The 15,667-nt window shown below is 37.6% G+C and overlaps 1 protein-coding gene across 1 annotated transcript in view; it reads right to left on the reverse strand.

Annotated features, from left to right (window-relative positions):
- LOC121317838 (uncharacterized protein At1g10890-like) overlaps nucleotides 1–9,970 on the reverse strand; it is a 35,570-nt gene extending 25,600 nt beyond the window's left edge. Inside the window, exons 1-4 of the mRNA XM_041253940.1 lie at nucleotides 9,922–9,970; nucleotides 7,499–7,624; nucleotides 6,776–6,835; nucleotides 4,324–4,419 (exon numbers count right to left, since the gene is read on the reverse strand). Coding sequence (XP_041109874.1) covers nucleotides 4,324–4,419; nucleotides 6,776–6,835; nucleotides 7,499–7,624; nucleotides 9,922–9,963 — 324 coding nt within the window. The 5' untranslated portion in view covers nucleotides 9,964–9,970. The remainder of the gene's footprint in view (nucleotides 1–4,323; nucleotides 4,420–6,775; nucleotides 6,836–7,498; nucleotides 7,625–9,921) is intronic.
- Between the last annotated feature and the right edge of the window lie 5,697 nt (nucleotides 9,971–15,667).

The raw sequence follows: 15,667 nt of genomic DNA on the forward strand, positions 1-15,667 counted from the left end.
GGTCCCTGCAAGACACCAGAGAGACAGCACACAATGACGCTTTACATTTCTCCTCTCTCTCTCTCCCGTTCTCCACTCCTGAACACACAGCCCCGAGTGAGTGAAAACATGCTGCTTTTATGCAGCTGTACTAAGACTTGACTGCTAATCAATCAATCAATTGGAGTCTCGGTACAACTGCACATGAATTAATAGTGCAATTCCCTGTGCTCACACATTACTACATTTTACCTGCATTTGACCTTGTGCCTAAATACCAACATACATTTTAAACCACTCGTGTTACACAGACCCATTTATATCCCGTGTACCAATGACTATACACCAACATTAACACACTACATGTAACATACAACACAAATAAATAGCTCAAGGGCGGGGCACTTTGCCACAATGACCATCACAAATAATTTTTGGGATTATATGAAGTTGTGGGAACCGATGCAAAAATGCTGCTGTGGGTAATCAAAGATGCTTTGATTTTTGCTACCTTTAGCATCACAAAAGTCAGGGGGCAGTGTTATGATGGTGCTTCTGCTATGGTTGGAAAAAAGTCAGGTGTGGCATAGCAGATATCTGATGCAGAGCCAAAGGCATTGTTTGTCCACTGATATGGACATTCCTTAAACTTGTCATGCTGTGATGCTGTTAACAAGTGCAAATAAATCAAAGAGCTCTTGAGGTAACTCATGAAATAACAAAATTGATGAAAAATTCTACCAAAAAAGGAACTTGCTCCAAACCCAGAAACTAAAAGCAGAACGTTGGGTGTTTCTTCTTTGGATTTCCTATTTGGTGCTGCCCTTGGTGAGGTTTTATTTCATCACTGTGATAACCTCAGCACAGCTCTGCAATCTCCAGAAACATCTGCATCAGAAGAACATCATTTAGCAATAATGACTAGTAACTTTAAAATCTCTGAGAAGCAAGGCTGAATTTCAGAAGTTTTGGAAACATGTAATAGGAATGGCCGAGGAAAGCTGCTTTCAGATTTGAAGAAGGTACAGCAGCATTTCCCAGTTCAGTTGAAGACCACTTTTGCCAACCCTACATGATTGCATTTGATGTTGTAACATCTTGCATAAAAGACCATTTGGAGCAGCCTGGATATCAGACATATCCTAAACTAGAACTGCTAATCTAAAACACCGTCAGTGGTGAAGAATTCTTTGAGGAGTTTCATGACATCACAAAATTGTATGTTAATGATATTGATGCTTCTTCACTGCGTGCACAACTGCAAACCCTTGCTGCAAACTTTACCAGCTTGCGACTCAAATGTAATTGACTTCACGAAGAATCTGTCTTCTGCTGAACTGCAGTGTTTTTCAAATGTAAATGGATTAAGTTAATATTTGTAATACCTGCTAAAAATGCAGTGAATGGACTTTTAGTGTGTTGAGAATAATTAAACATTATCTACATACAACCATGACCCAGGCCCAATATATCTGCCAAATTCAGAGGAGGAATGAGAGTGAGCGAGTGAGAGAGGAGAGAGAAATTTAAAATAATAGATTCTAGGAACAGTGACAGCAACTACCAAGCCTGACCTAGGGACTTAGGATCTTATTATTATTATTTTGTGTTCGTGATTTGTTTTTGTTTGAATATTTATTTTCTGTGCTCTGTGAGCAGTTTTTGTTAAAACCTTTTATTTATTTGTTGTCTAATAAAAATGGAGCACCACACATCTTTTTAGACTGCAGTACTTGCCTTTGTGTGTCTCTTCCTACTTCTGGCCTGACATCACCACTTAGCAGTCCTGCCACAGCGCTTTATACAATAAAGATTGTTGCATTGACTTGTGATTTCTGCTTATTTATATCACTTTCCTTATTGACATTTACAGTGCTTGCTGAATATGCTAAAACATATTTTTACATATGTGCTTTTCAGCATTTGTGTTTTATAATAGAATAGAAATGGTGCTCTCACTATATAACTACGGGAGTGGGAAGAAAATTAACTGAAACAAAATATACAAAAACTTAAACGTAAAAATAATGTAAGAAAACATTTCCAAAAATCTCAAAAGGGAGACAAAGCACTGTCTTGGGAAACAATCACATTCAGTTAATAAAGGAGAATAAAATATAAAATAATACAAATATTAAATAGATAATAAATAACAAATGCATTTTTGAGTGTTTTGAAAATGACAATTCACAACAATAAATCTCCTTATTTTTTTCAGTAATTCTTAATATAAAATCTCCATTCTAACAGAAGAAACCCAGTATTCAATGGCATACTTTATTGCTGTATTAGCTACATGGCTACATTTCGCTATTGGCTCACGTGGTATGGCCTTATCACTTTCAAAATGCTTCCTGTGCTTCCTGACATAGTGCATGCATAAGACAAAGGACTGCACAACAAAGTATTAACTCCACTCATGTTTTGCCAGTGCTATGTATGGTTCTTTCAAATGTAGGTGTCTGTTTATTATGTCAAGTCTCTGTATAAGCAATATACTCCATGAATACTGTGACAGAAATACAATGAGTTCTGGTGATAAATCTTCTCCCGACCTGTGAGGGCGCTAAAGAACAGGAAGAGAAGTATCTGGAAGGGCTGGCCTGACAGTTCGTTTCCGGGACCGGGAAGTGGGTCAGCCTGGAAAGAAGTGAGACTCTGTTGTAAGACCGTATTGACTTGAAAGGTAAACGAGGGGCAGCTGCAAGTAATAAGGCAGCTGCAACCTTTGACCTAGATATCATGCGGGATTACATATAGGGGCCAGGGTAACACTCTTCTTTTCCTTCGTTTGAGAGAAGGATCGAGAGAGGAGCTCTCGTTGCTAAAGAGAATTACGTGTTGTGTTTTGTTGTGTTTGTCAGTGTAATTGTCTGTGTTTTTCACCACCAGACAGTTAAAGCACTACCCCAGAGCTGTCGCCAAGGGTCAGCACTGTCTGGAGCACCACTGCACACCACACTATTTGTGTTTGCACTAACCACCATCACGACTGACCGTCTGTCCATTTTGTTCGGGACTGTGCCCTGTTTATTGCTATCCCCGCACCACTCCAGCTCCGCATCACCGCTACACCTGTTCCCTTACCAGCCATTTTGCCACAATACACATAGTGTTTGTTGGTTATTCAGTCATCTTCATTTATACATGACGTTCATGGAGTATGCTCTAAAATGCTTCTAGGGCTTAGGTATCCTCCGCTTAATGATTTGTGGTGGTAGTCTAGTATCTAGGCTATTAGTTGGTGCTGCATAGTGGTATAGCTGTGTGATGAATGTTGCTTTTTTTTTCCACAACAGCAGTGCAGACTCCCATGAAAAATTACCTGCAATATAAGCTGTTGGTTAACAAGTTTCCAAAAAGTGTCTCTATCCTTAAATATTACAGGGCCCTAGTCTCAAAACATGTTTTACTCTGTTGAATTCAGAAGCCACGCTTAAAAACCCAGTTACTGTTGGTCTCACATTTATAAAGCAGGATTACCTTTGAATGTGTATAACAGTATGAACCTGTTTTAACCCTTTGCAGTCCTGTGTCAGACCAGGTCCGACATTATAATTTTCTCTTTCCAATTCGAATGCACTGGTAGCATCCAGGAGACATCAACTGCATCATATAAAAAGAGTGGAGTGATCAGGAGAGGACTTATCAGTATGTACGTCTATAAAGAGGTATATGAAAAATACAGCAGGCACAGGGTGGGGCTTGGGTGGAGATGCAGTACTGATGTCCTACTGCCATGCACTGCCTTTTAAACCAATTTTACTCTGAAAAAAAAAAAATTAAACAGCGCGTGTAAAATAAACAGCATGTATGAAAATAAATTGGACCTGACGAGCTGAATAACTGGACGGCTAAGGGTTAACATTTAGACGCGGTTAACCAAAACAGTACAGTAGAGCTTGTTAAAGGCATGATGGCCATCGCTTTTGGTCACACATATGCCAGTCAGAAAACATTATTGATACTGATACAGAAAGGAGCCGAGTTATGTACATATAATAAAAGTCTTACGTTGAATTCTGTGAAATGCTGCATTTCTGTGTGTTTGGGGCCTCTCATCGAACGTGCAGCCGAACCTCCCACTGATGGACAACTACCAAGGACCCCTCGCAGTGACCCCCTCACATGTGTGTGTTTGCAGGAGAGAGCCAGACACTCCACCTGTGACACACAGCCATCTGTGTTTGTTTACAGGGAATCGGAGCTGGGGATTGGTCGGCTGTGTTTGTTTACAAGGGATTGGCCTGCTGTGGTTTTGACCTGACACGCCCCCATGCGGACAGCCAGGACATCTTTCATTGTTAATGCCAATACACACATCACCTCATATCCATTCCTTACCCGAAACTGCTTAAGCCGGTCGGCTCTCTCTCTGAGGTTTCTCTCCTGTGCGGCTGCCCTTGTGGCTGCCTGGTTTCTCCACTGCTCCTGCTTCTCCTGTGATAGAGTATACATACTCAGTACAAACTATATAACATATTAACCAGCTAGATGAGTCAAGACTCAATTAGTGAAATTACAATTAAACATTGTTTCTGGCTATGCAACTAGACTGTACTAAACATCATAAGAGAAGATCCAAAAATGATTGTGAGAAACAGAATGGTAAACAATAAGACTCCCACATTTACAAATAATGTTAAGAGAGGGGGTTTATGCCAAAACACCATGAGCTCTGTTCATAAAGGGTTAATGCCTGTTGAAATAAGAAAACAGGAGTACATGATTGGACATAGCCGCCTGTTTAATGACAGCTGCCATTCATAAGAGATAACTGAGATGCATCGTTAAGCCCCAACAATTTTCATCTATGAATGCATGCTTTAAACACATTGAGATAAAGCTTAACAGTTACCTTATTAGCATAAAGTTTTCATCAGTCCTGCGCGTCAACCTGCTATTCATAAGAGTGAATGACAGCAAAATGCTGTCGATAACTAGGCTTTATTGAACGCTTTCTACAGTCAAGTCTAAACTAACGACAGCCTATCCAGACTCTTTTTTAAAGACATATTTTATTCTACACTTGCTCTGTTATACAGTTTGACATACCTGTGATTAACACTGCCTATTTTGAAAAAATGTAAAAAAAAAAAAAATGTGTAGCTCTATATGAAGGAAAATGTTTAATATAATTATATACTCACATAATAATGTATTGTCTGGCATAATCATTTTGATACAATGCTGTGAAGTGGAGAGCAAGTGAGAGACTGAGAATAGACAGTTATTTTATTATTATTATTTCTTTGCTGTGATCCTCGGCTGACAGCGGTCCTTTTCTTTTTATTTCTTTTACCTGTGTTCACAATAAACAGTCTGGATGAATGCTGCCTGTGGGAACCTGTTTATTTTCATGGAGCGTTACAATATACAGTATACCAGCGCAGCTGATGAAGTTGGTGGGAAATTTGGGCTTGCTTGGTATTGCAAAAAACACTGATCAATCCTCAGTGCGAAGGGTGTCTTTTTTTCTGTGCACCACAAAATGATCCATTTTGTGTACAGTGTGCAATACGGTGTGAAACTTCCCCTGATTCATAAACATAAATTCACCCCTGATTGATTCCCTGCTTTAAGCTGGCTTTATTATTATTATTATTATTATTATTATTATTATTATTATTATTATTATTATTATTATAAGAATTACAGTATTATTCAAATGTCCTCCTTCAGTGCTTTTTGTTTATTTTATTTATTTAATTTGGTCCTGCAGTTAAGAATGGAAATCGTATGTGTGTGTATGGAAATGTGTTTACCAGCATTGCCAATCAAAACAAATCAAAACTTTTTTTTCTAAATTATGGCTTGTCCTGAATTTTTGGCAGACGTGACAGGGGCATCGGAATCGGGTTTTTCAGACTGCCCGTGACTGGCAGCTGCAGACTTGGGTTTCTGTAGTAGGCTACTGTCGGTTAATTCCATTGTATTTTTTGCAACAGCTACCATCGCCACCCAGAGAACATCAATAATGCTGATGATGTCATCAAAAAGAAGCAGATTTTCGTTCTTGAACAACTATATACCCATTCAAAAGTGCCGGTTTGCTCAGATCATTATATGAATAGCAATATGGGCAACTTTCATTAGTTTTAAACAAAATTCATTTTATTATGGCAGTCGGCAAGTACTTTTATGAATAGGGCCTCATGCCAACTACTGTACTTTGATAATGTACTGTACTTACTGTACACTGGTAGCTTACTGTACACTGATATAACTGTACATTCAGCACAAGCTTACACGTTTATTGTACACAAAACACATATACTACAGTGGACTGTAAATAAATGGAAAGAAAACAAATTAGATTTTATTACTTGCATGCTTGTCTACTGGAACAGTATTTCAAAACAAATACTGTTATATTAAAGAAATAAACATATTCTAAATGGTTGCAAAACCAAAGGCATTGAAGAGATTTGTTTTAAAACATATACAAATATAATAGTATAAAAAATATAGATTTGTGAATGCATCAATATATTTAGTTAGCAAACCAGTAAGAATTTATTTAGGATGGGAGATATGAACCTTGTGAACACTTGTTACTTGGCTCACTACATGGATAATTATCAAGCATAAATTCCCTATTTTCAATATTATTATGAACCAAAAAAAAAACCTGTATAATTTGGTTTATAGCATCCTTTGTACCACTTCTACAGATGCAATAGATATAATTGTTTATATTTGATGCCGAAACATCAATGTTACCCAGTTGTGGTAGGTTGCATCTACCATACCATTCCAATACCCGATGGCAGTAAAGTGTTACTGACAAAATTACCTTCTGCATCTCTTCCAGTTCTCTTTGTCTCTCTTTTTCTCCACACTCCCTTCGCTGGACCTGAGTAAAGGTTACAAAGCTAGATTCACTAATATTAATGATAAAAGTGTACAAATTGTCTGCTTGGGGTCTGTGTGAGAAGCAGGGCACTACAGCTTCATTTCCACTGACACAAATCCCATTCTGAACCCCATTCTCTATGAGCATTGTGCTGTTCCAGTGATTGCCCTCCCCTCCCTCTGCAAGCAGGTTCATTCAGATCTCAGTGTGGAGGATGAGTAGTAAAGCACTGTGCAGTTCCAGTGACAGCCCTCCCATCCCTCAACATGAATTGACCTGTCTTACATAGGCGATCAGCATCATTTGTTACAAAGAAACATGGAATGAATTAGTGTAATTAAATCCATGTGAATTAACAGGGCTGGATTCAAAAGAAATTACTTCAGAGGAAGTGCAAAAGATATTCAGATGTTATTCCTGTGGGATTCACCTGAATGCATTCTGAATTTCCAGCCATTATTTTAAAGTGTTACAATAATAATAATAATAATAATAATAATAATAATAATAATAATAATAATAATAATAATAACACTTGGCAACATTATGTGTCAATAATTGTCTTTCTGTTGTATTTTCTAAACAATATCTCTTAGAAATATGCAATGTTAATAAAGGGAATTTCTAAAATGTTTGTATTTTTACTGTCATCAGTTTTTGTACCTGTTTCTCATGCCTTTCCTCCAGTTCCTTCTGAACATCCTGGATTTCATCCGATGCCACGTGTCGTTTCTCATCCAAGCTTCTCAAGAAGGCATAGTCCTCTTCTTTGCATATAGCTCTCATAGCCTAAGCAGACAGAAAAGCAACAGCATTTAAATTCCTTTTCCATCTCCATTTAACTCTTGGATGGAAACCAATAAAAGAAAAACTTTCTTTTAAACCTCAGAATATGTGTATCTTCCTTGGTGACTGCCATCTTTAAATGCCATGTCAGTCTTGGCATTCATAGCTGCAGAATGGGTGAGACTAATCACCGCTTGCTCTTCAACCTTTAAACCCTCCTCGCTTGCAGAGTAAAAATGTATTGGTAATCATATATAAGAAAATGTGTTGGTAATGTTAAACCAGTTTGCTGGATGTAACTTTTGCTGATGAGATAACTTAGGCAGAATGATAAAGCATGTTCATAAATGTTTGAGAAAGGAGAACATATGATAAAGAATCAATCACAGTAACCTTGTAAAAGAGTAGTTAGTAGTTGGTTGCACCTGAGTGGAGTAACAGTTGAATAACTCATTTCTATTATAATTAGTAAGATAACAGAAATAAACTGTAGTTACGTAGTTTCTAAGCTTACTAGAGTTTGAATACCAGGCATACAGGCGACACAGAGAACCTTTTCAATACCTCTAGATCATCTGGACCATCAGTGTAACATCTGAGGCTGTATTAACACTTCTCACAATCCTATAAGGAGTTCAGGTAATCCGATCAATTGCCTATCTCTATTAATACTAGTGCCACATATTGTATCTAAACAATAATGTTCAATGCAGAATGTAATGTGGGTATTTGGAACTAATAAATGGTAAACATTGTTCATATTTGAAACATGGCCTGGGCTCATCCTTAGAGCGTAACAATGTAGTTAATTGCATGTTCACCTTCCTTTTTTTTCTCTGCCTGGGGTTTAGTGGCCTGTTGACCTGTGCCACAGGAAATTAGTGGACCAGGAAAAAAGCAGATCTCGTCTATAGGTTTAAAAATATAACAATGTGATACAGACAGCATGGGAGACAGCAAAGGTAAAGGAAAACATTTCTTGTAAACTTTGCAGGGTAACACTTTCATTTCAAATATTTTTTTAATCTAAATAAAAAGTGCAAAATAGTGACATTATGTTGCCTTCAATAAAAACAGTAGTTTTACAGCATTTTGGTCTTATAGAGAGGTAGTTTAACAGTGGCTTGACATGTCTAGAACTGCACATGGTGGCTTTAACCACTTCAACTTCGGATGTAAAAATGAAACCCCTTCCCAGGTACCAGATTTTGAATAATAATAATAATAATAATAATAATAATAATAATAATAATAATAATGTTTTTAAACCTGTAATTGCTATAAAATGTTAACATATGATGAATAAAACACAAATGACCTAAACTGTGTTTGTTTGTACTGTACTGAACTGTACTGTACTGCACTGTACTACTAAAAATGCATAACTAATGTATTTGATCTAAAAGAGATGCTTTAAATTAATTATTGGCCAAATCTTGAATAGAAGAAACAATTTTGCCTGAATTCCAGGGAGGATTCATTTTTGTGTGGTGTGTGGTTCAACCCCCACCCCACATACCAACCCCCCACTCCACTACTAATGCCACATCTGGTAACCTTGGGCACATTCCTGCCAATACACTGATTACAGGGCTCCAAAGAAGAGCAACCAGACCAATCCCCCAGGGTTTCTATTTAAACCAGAACAAAGAAGAAGGGGGGGGGGGGGGGTTTAATCTTAAAAGGAGTTGACATTTAACCAGATCCAGTTAGTGCAGTACAGAAACTAGTAGTTTAGTAAAGTAAACATTGACTCATTTTACATAACCATATTATGCATTACATACTGTACAGCACACACATTCTGGGTAGGGGCTATCCTGTGTGTTATGTAAATGGTACCCCTGACCATACATATGAGAAATAGCGTACGAGTGGGCGGGCAGTGCAGTCTCATAAGGGCACAGCCTGTTGTTTTGTGATAATTGTGATTATAACACAGCTCTACTGTATGTTCACTTTATATAAAAACAAAAAAAATAGCTTTTAAACTTTAAGGGAATTCTTACTTTAATGTTCTGTATTATCTAAAAACTGAATTACAGCAACAATAGCGGGCTGACAGATAACAGTCGCTCTGCATCTAAGACTTAATTCGTTAAGTCTTACATGCAGAGTGGCTGTTATCTATCAGCCCGCTATTGTTGCTGTAATTCAGTTTTTAGAATTCGAGGTGAACTGGAGGAATGGTCCTTCCAGGTCAATTCATCAAGTCCAAAGTAGTCCTAGCCATCGTGTCTATGCTACACCCAATTGACAGTGCTGTGGCAGATCCATTAATCTCTCTCCTGGTATCTCACCTTTGACATCAGAATCCCTTTGAATCTTTCTGTGTGGTCCATCGCATCCACTCCTAAATAAAGACAAGAAAGCAGTTTTTAAAGGAAACAATAAAGAAATGAGACTACAGTGGTAGCCAAAATGAGCTATTCACCTGTTGCGATACTGCCGCACACAGAAATGCCACAGCTTTGTAATCATGTTTTTTCTGACCACCATTGACTCAGCTGCACTCAATTAGTCATGCCACCAGGTGGCAAAATAGAGCAGAACATGCATTAAACAAAACCGCAGGGTGCGCTACAGATTTAAAGCTTTTAAAGCTAAAAGATTTAAAGACAATCATGTATTTTGTCAGAGCACAGCTAAGCTACAAATAATTAAGCACCAATGTTCTATACTGTTCTTCTCACAGGCTAGATAATTGTCATTAGGTATCTGAAGCCAAAGGCATTTTTAGCTTATATACAGAATCGCTTAAAACAAGTTTTAAGATTCTAAAGTCCTGTTCTATGTTTCTAAATGTTCGGTGGCTACCTCTGGTCAAGTTGAAGGTCAGCTTGTTTAGAGGTGGTGGTTATCTCTAATGAAGGTGAGAGTGCATTTATTAAACATGCTTTAACCCTTTAAAGTAAAGGGACATGTGTCCCACAAATATAATGATGCTAACTTTCTTATTTTTGCTATGAAGTGCATGAAAAGGGGGTTAAAATGTACAGACAGGTTGAATCTGGTCATCCAAATAGTGATTTTTCGTGATACTTGAGTCACTCAAATATATTTTAGGAAGAGCCCGTTTGAACAACTGCTCAATTCCGGATGTACCTTAAGGGTTTAGGAGTGCAAAAGAAAGGTAGCCACCAAAAAACTTACAGTAGAAACATATTATAAGTCAATAAATCCAAAAACAAATGCAGACAAAAACCTGAGATTAATTTATTTAATCTGCTTCTGTAGTACCTGTTGTGGTTTAAACATTTCAAGATCTACACTCTCTTAAGTGCAGTTGCTGCTAAGAAGTTACAATAGGGACTTAGCTTATAATAGCTTTTAGAGGGCATCTACTTGTGGGATAATGACCACCACTACTAGAAATCAGACTGGCTGAGACGATGCATGAAGGTTATAATTAATATTGAAATTATTTAAATGAACGCCAACGCATATTGTAGCATAGGCATCCCACGATTTATAGATAAACTTAGACCACTTTGAGCCCCAACAACATAACAGTAAAATAAGTGGCCGACACTACCGATGAACACATGTGGGAAACATGGTTCTAATTAAAATGATATGTAAGATCAGTGTTTGGGGGATGTAAAAAACGGAAACGTGTCATTACACCGTGTAACAAATTATTTATTTTTTTTGGTTCCTGGATAGTAAGTGTTATTTCTTAATTGCTTATGCCTCAAAAGTATAGAAAATGGCTATTATTCCCCACAAACTTTGCTTTTGTGGCCAGGACAGTGATATTTTGAAATTTACCTATTTTCCAGAACATTCCAGATAGATTCAGTGCTGAGTAAACTTGGAGTAACTTCTAGAACTTTCTAGAACTTTCCAAAAATATAAATAGTAGTATTAATACAGGGGCCTTAAGCCCACCAGTTCAGTTTAGTTCCAGCTGCCTAAGTGGATACATATCTGCATTTTTCTGAGATGGCATCAAGAGGCTGCAATGGTAGTATTCCTGATGGGTCTCCAAGGTGGTTTTACCAAGTTTCCCTGCTATCTTTGCCTTTGGGACAGCAGGGACACCAAGGCGCACTACCACAGGCTGGACTGGCCACAGCGGACAGAGTTCTCTGTGGGGAGGAACAACGTCAAGTGGGAGCCACTGGTGGACCCCCGGAAGGTGCTGATGCCACCACTGCACATCAAATTGGGGATTATGAAACAATTTGTCAGAGCTCTAGATAAGGAGTCAGCAGCCTTCAAGTACCTTCAAGACTTCTTCCCTAAGCTGTCTGAGGCAAAGGTCAAAGCCGGTGTCTTTGTCGGACCACAGATAAAGAAGATCCTGGAGTGCAATGAATTCCCCAAGAAGCTCACTAGTAAGGAGAAAGTGGCTTGGAACAGCTTTGGCGCAGTGGTTCGGGGCTTCCTGGGCAATCACAAGGCCGAAAACTATGTGGAGCTGGTTGAGACTCTGGTGAAGAACTACGGCACAATGGGCTGTAGGATGTCCCTCAAAGTCCATATCCTTGATGCTCATCTTGATAAATTCAAGGAGAACATGGGAGCGTACTCGGAGGAGCAAGGCGAGCGCTTCCACCAGGATATACTGGACTTTGAACGCCGCTACCAAAGACAGTATAACAAGAATATGATGGGAGACTACATTTGGGGGCTGATTCGTGAAAGTGATTTACAGTATAATCGTAAATCCCGAAAAACTACTCACTTCTAAATCTTTTGTAGTCATTGTTGTATTACTTTAGCATAAATACGTGTTAATTTGGATTCATATGTTGTTTTTTTCTGACTTTATGTGAACGAAAAGATCGTTTTCTCATTGGAAATAGGTAAATTTCAAAATATCACTGTCCTGGTCACAAAAGCAAAGTTTGTGGGGAATAATAGCCATTTTCTATACTTTTGAGGCATAAGCAATTAGGAAATAACACTTACTACCCAGGAACAAAAATTGTGTTATATAGTGTTATCAACATATGATTGTAGTTCTTAATTCAAGTTGCAAATGATATCATTTTAAAGTAATTTGTTTTTTTTTGTTGATTTGAAATATTTTTTTTTTTTAATATAATTTAGGTCTGATTAATCATTGTCTAAAATGTTCACAAGGACGGGTGTATAATGATCCTTTTTAAGGAATTGCATGCCTTTAAGGTACGTCATTAGCTCTGATACTGCGTGGTGACATCACTCCCTGATGTGCATTTGCACGGCGAGTGAGAACGTGGGTGAAGTGTGGAGTGCTTAGAGCAATGTGGATGAGCCTTGAGGATAATCCAGAGTAACATGGGTTTATTGGTAAAGCGCCTGACCCTGTAATATGTATGTTATGGGAAAGGAGCCGTGAGACCTGGCTACATATGGTCTGAATTCTACAAATGCCTACGAAATGTACTGTTTGTACCCAAAACCATTAACTTGGACTCCCTGTATTTATCTCCAGCATGTGATCCTCACTGCTACCAGCCAAACTAATGGTACAAGGGGGATAACGTGATAATAACAGAGACAGGAATGAAATAACCATAGAAACATTTGACCTTAGTTGATGTGGCCATTCCCTGCAACACAGCAGGCCAACGGACATTTTGTATACAGACAAACTCCAATCAAATGACACAAGAATACGATTCTGCACTGTAATTCAGACACCAAGGAGGTGTCTCTCACATTTTTCACAGTCAATAAAGGTAAGTACACATATACATTGACACCCTGTACAAAAATGTTGTACAATATTATGGTTCATTTTAAAACATAATATTATGTGTTAGACACATCAAACACATTTGCCTTTCCTTGATTTCCTAGCCTGGATTAATCAAAGCATACCAGTTTACAATAATGAGAAAAGAACACCAGGGGTCCGAGTAGCAGTTTCCGTGCAGGAAAAAGGTATCTAGATATATTTTAAAAAAACCTGTAAAAAACTTTAATTTCAGTCAGGAAACTCATGCAATATATTATTTATTAAAGCATACAACTACATTAAACATATTTGCACTGCATTTGTTGGATTCGCCTTTCGAGGTACCTAAATTACCTTACAGACAAGTGGAGAGGCTGGCCGTAGGGTAGCCATGGGCAAGGGGGTATTGTAGCTGCCCTCCCCTATTAGACAAAGCCAAAAAGCAGGGGGAGGCTGTGGAGAAGGAGGCGACCCCCCCCCCCCCCCAAAAAAAAAAACCCTGTAATTTCTGTGCAGGAGGATCCCTCCCCAATATCCTACCCCAAAGTCTTTTAGGGTTATGATTAGGCTTATATCATTCAAAAAGATTTACACATTATCAATCAAACTTTACTTTATATAACGCCTTTCATAGTGGACCACCATCACAAAGCTCTTTACAAGATGCAGTAACATCAAGAAAATCCATAATAGTTTAAATACAGAGAAATGCATAATACATGAGGTATAGCAAACAAAAAATATCTTATACATTCAATACAGTGTATAATACAGCATAATACATTCAATACAGTGGAAAATGCATAATACATTACAGTAGCATAATACATGAAATAGTAGCAGCAACACAGCAGCTAATAGCAGATATCAGGCTTAAAGAGCATGGAAAGCAAAAGAGAACAGATAGGTCCTGAGAGTTGATTTAAAGCGAGTGAAAAGTAGGAGCATCACACACCAAAACTGGGAGAGAGTTCCAAAGAGCCATGAAGCTGAATAAGCGTTCTAAAAGTGTGGTGCACTTTTGCTTGGGGATAACAAGCAGGCCAGAGTTGATGGACATTAAGTAGGTTGTGACTATGCATAATATCAAAGTAATTATGTGTAAGTACACTATTTGCTAAGTAACTACTATGTGAATATACATTATTTTTATAATTACTCAATATAAATAGCTCTTCTGTTTGTGTCACATAAGATTACAATACAGCATGTTCTCTCACTTCAGATAAAATACAATTTCTAGATCAAGTTTTGTTGGCGGAAAACCCCTTATAAAAATGTACCATGATATTTTTGCAGTTTTATCATGCTTTTACCGTAGGTTACCCTATTAACATGCTTTACCATACCTCTCTGTGCTTTAAAATACTAGGGTTACCTAGTCCTACCTAGGGTTGTCCTGTCCTAAGATTGTCCCAGTTTTCAGCCTTCGTTTTTTGTCCCAGTATACTAAGTAATTTATTCTACAAAAATAAAATAAAGAAAATTATCAGTTACTTGTTTAATAAAGCTGGTTATGTGTTTATTAATTAATATACTATTTAACTTCTTGGACCATGGCTAGTTTTTTGTTTATTTATTTATTTTGGAAGTGCCACCATTCAGTTAGCCTTTTAAGTTTCCATTCATGTCTTGATTAACAAAGCCATTTTCATAACTGATTTTATATTTTATATATGTTTAATTATGATTGTGTTATTTGTATTATTACATACAGTTATGTTAACGGCTTCAGAGTTGCTACAGCTTCAACAAATTAAAGAATAAAGAAATCCTGGTATTTCACTCTGGAAATCTTGTAACCCTATACAAATCTTAAATGCGTTACCATGCTTTCACTGTGCTGTATTACACTTTGCTGTGCTTTTACTATGGGAAACTTTTACAAAGGTTAGTTTATCAAGGTTTATTTTTTAATATGATTTACCATACCTCTCTATGCTTTACAATGCTTACCTATACTTTACCATGCTTTCACTGTGCTTTATCACACTGCTATGCTTTTACTATGGGAAACGTTTAGAAGGGTCAAGCCTTGATTCTAAGAAGGACTTGACTTTATAATTGAGTTTCTAATAATAATAATAATAATAATAATAATAATAATAATAATAATAATAGCAACACTGCACAATGCACTCATTATGCAAGTTGAATTGGACTCACCTGCAGCAAGCTGTTAGAGATCCAGTGGCTGCAAGGCTGCCAGTAGTTCTGGAGGTCGAGCTTATTAGTTTATCAGTGGCTTGACAATGACAGTAAACAACTATTTCAACAACTCCCTGCTGAAAGTGACACTGTGCTTATAATAAAAACTAGTTTGATAAATGATTGTGTCCATTGCATGTGGTCTGCAAGTTTGCCAATACTGTAAC

Source organism: Polyodon spathula, chromosome 7 (genome assembly GCF_017654505.1).
Source record: "Polyodon spathula isolate WHYD16114869_AA chromosome 7, ASM1765450v1, whole genome shotgun sequence".
Lineage (NCBI taxonomy): Eukaryota > Metazoa > Chordata > Actinopteri > Acipenseriformes > Polyodontidae > Polyodon > Polyodon spathula.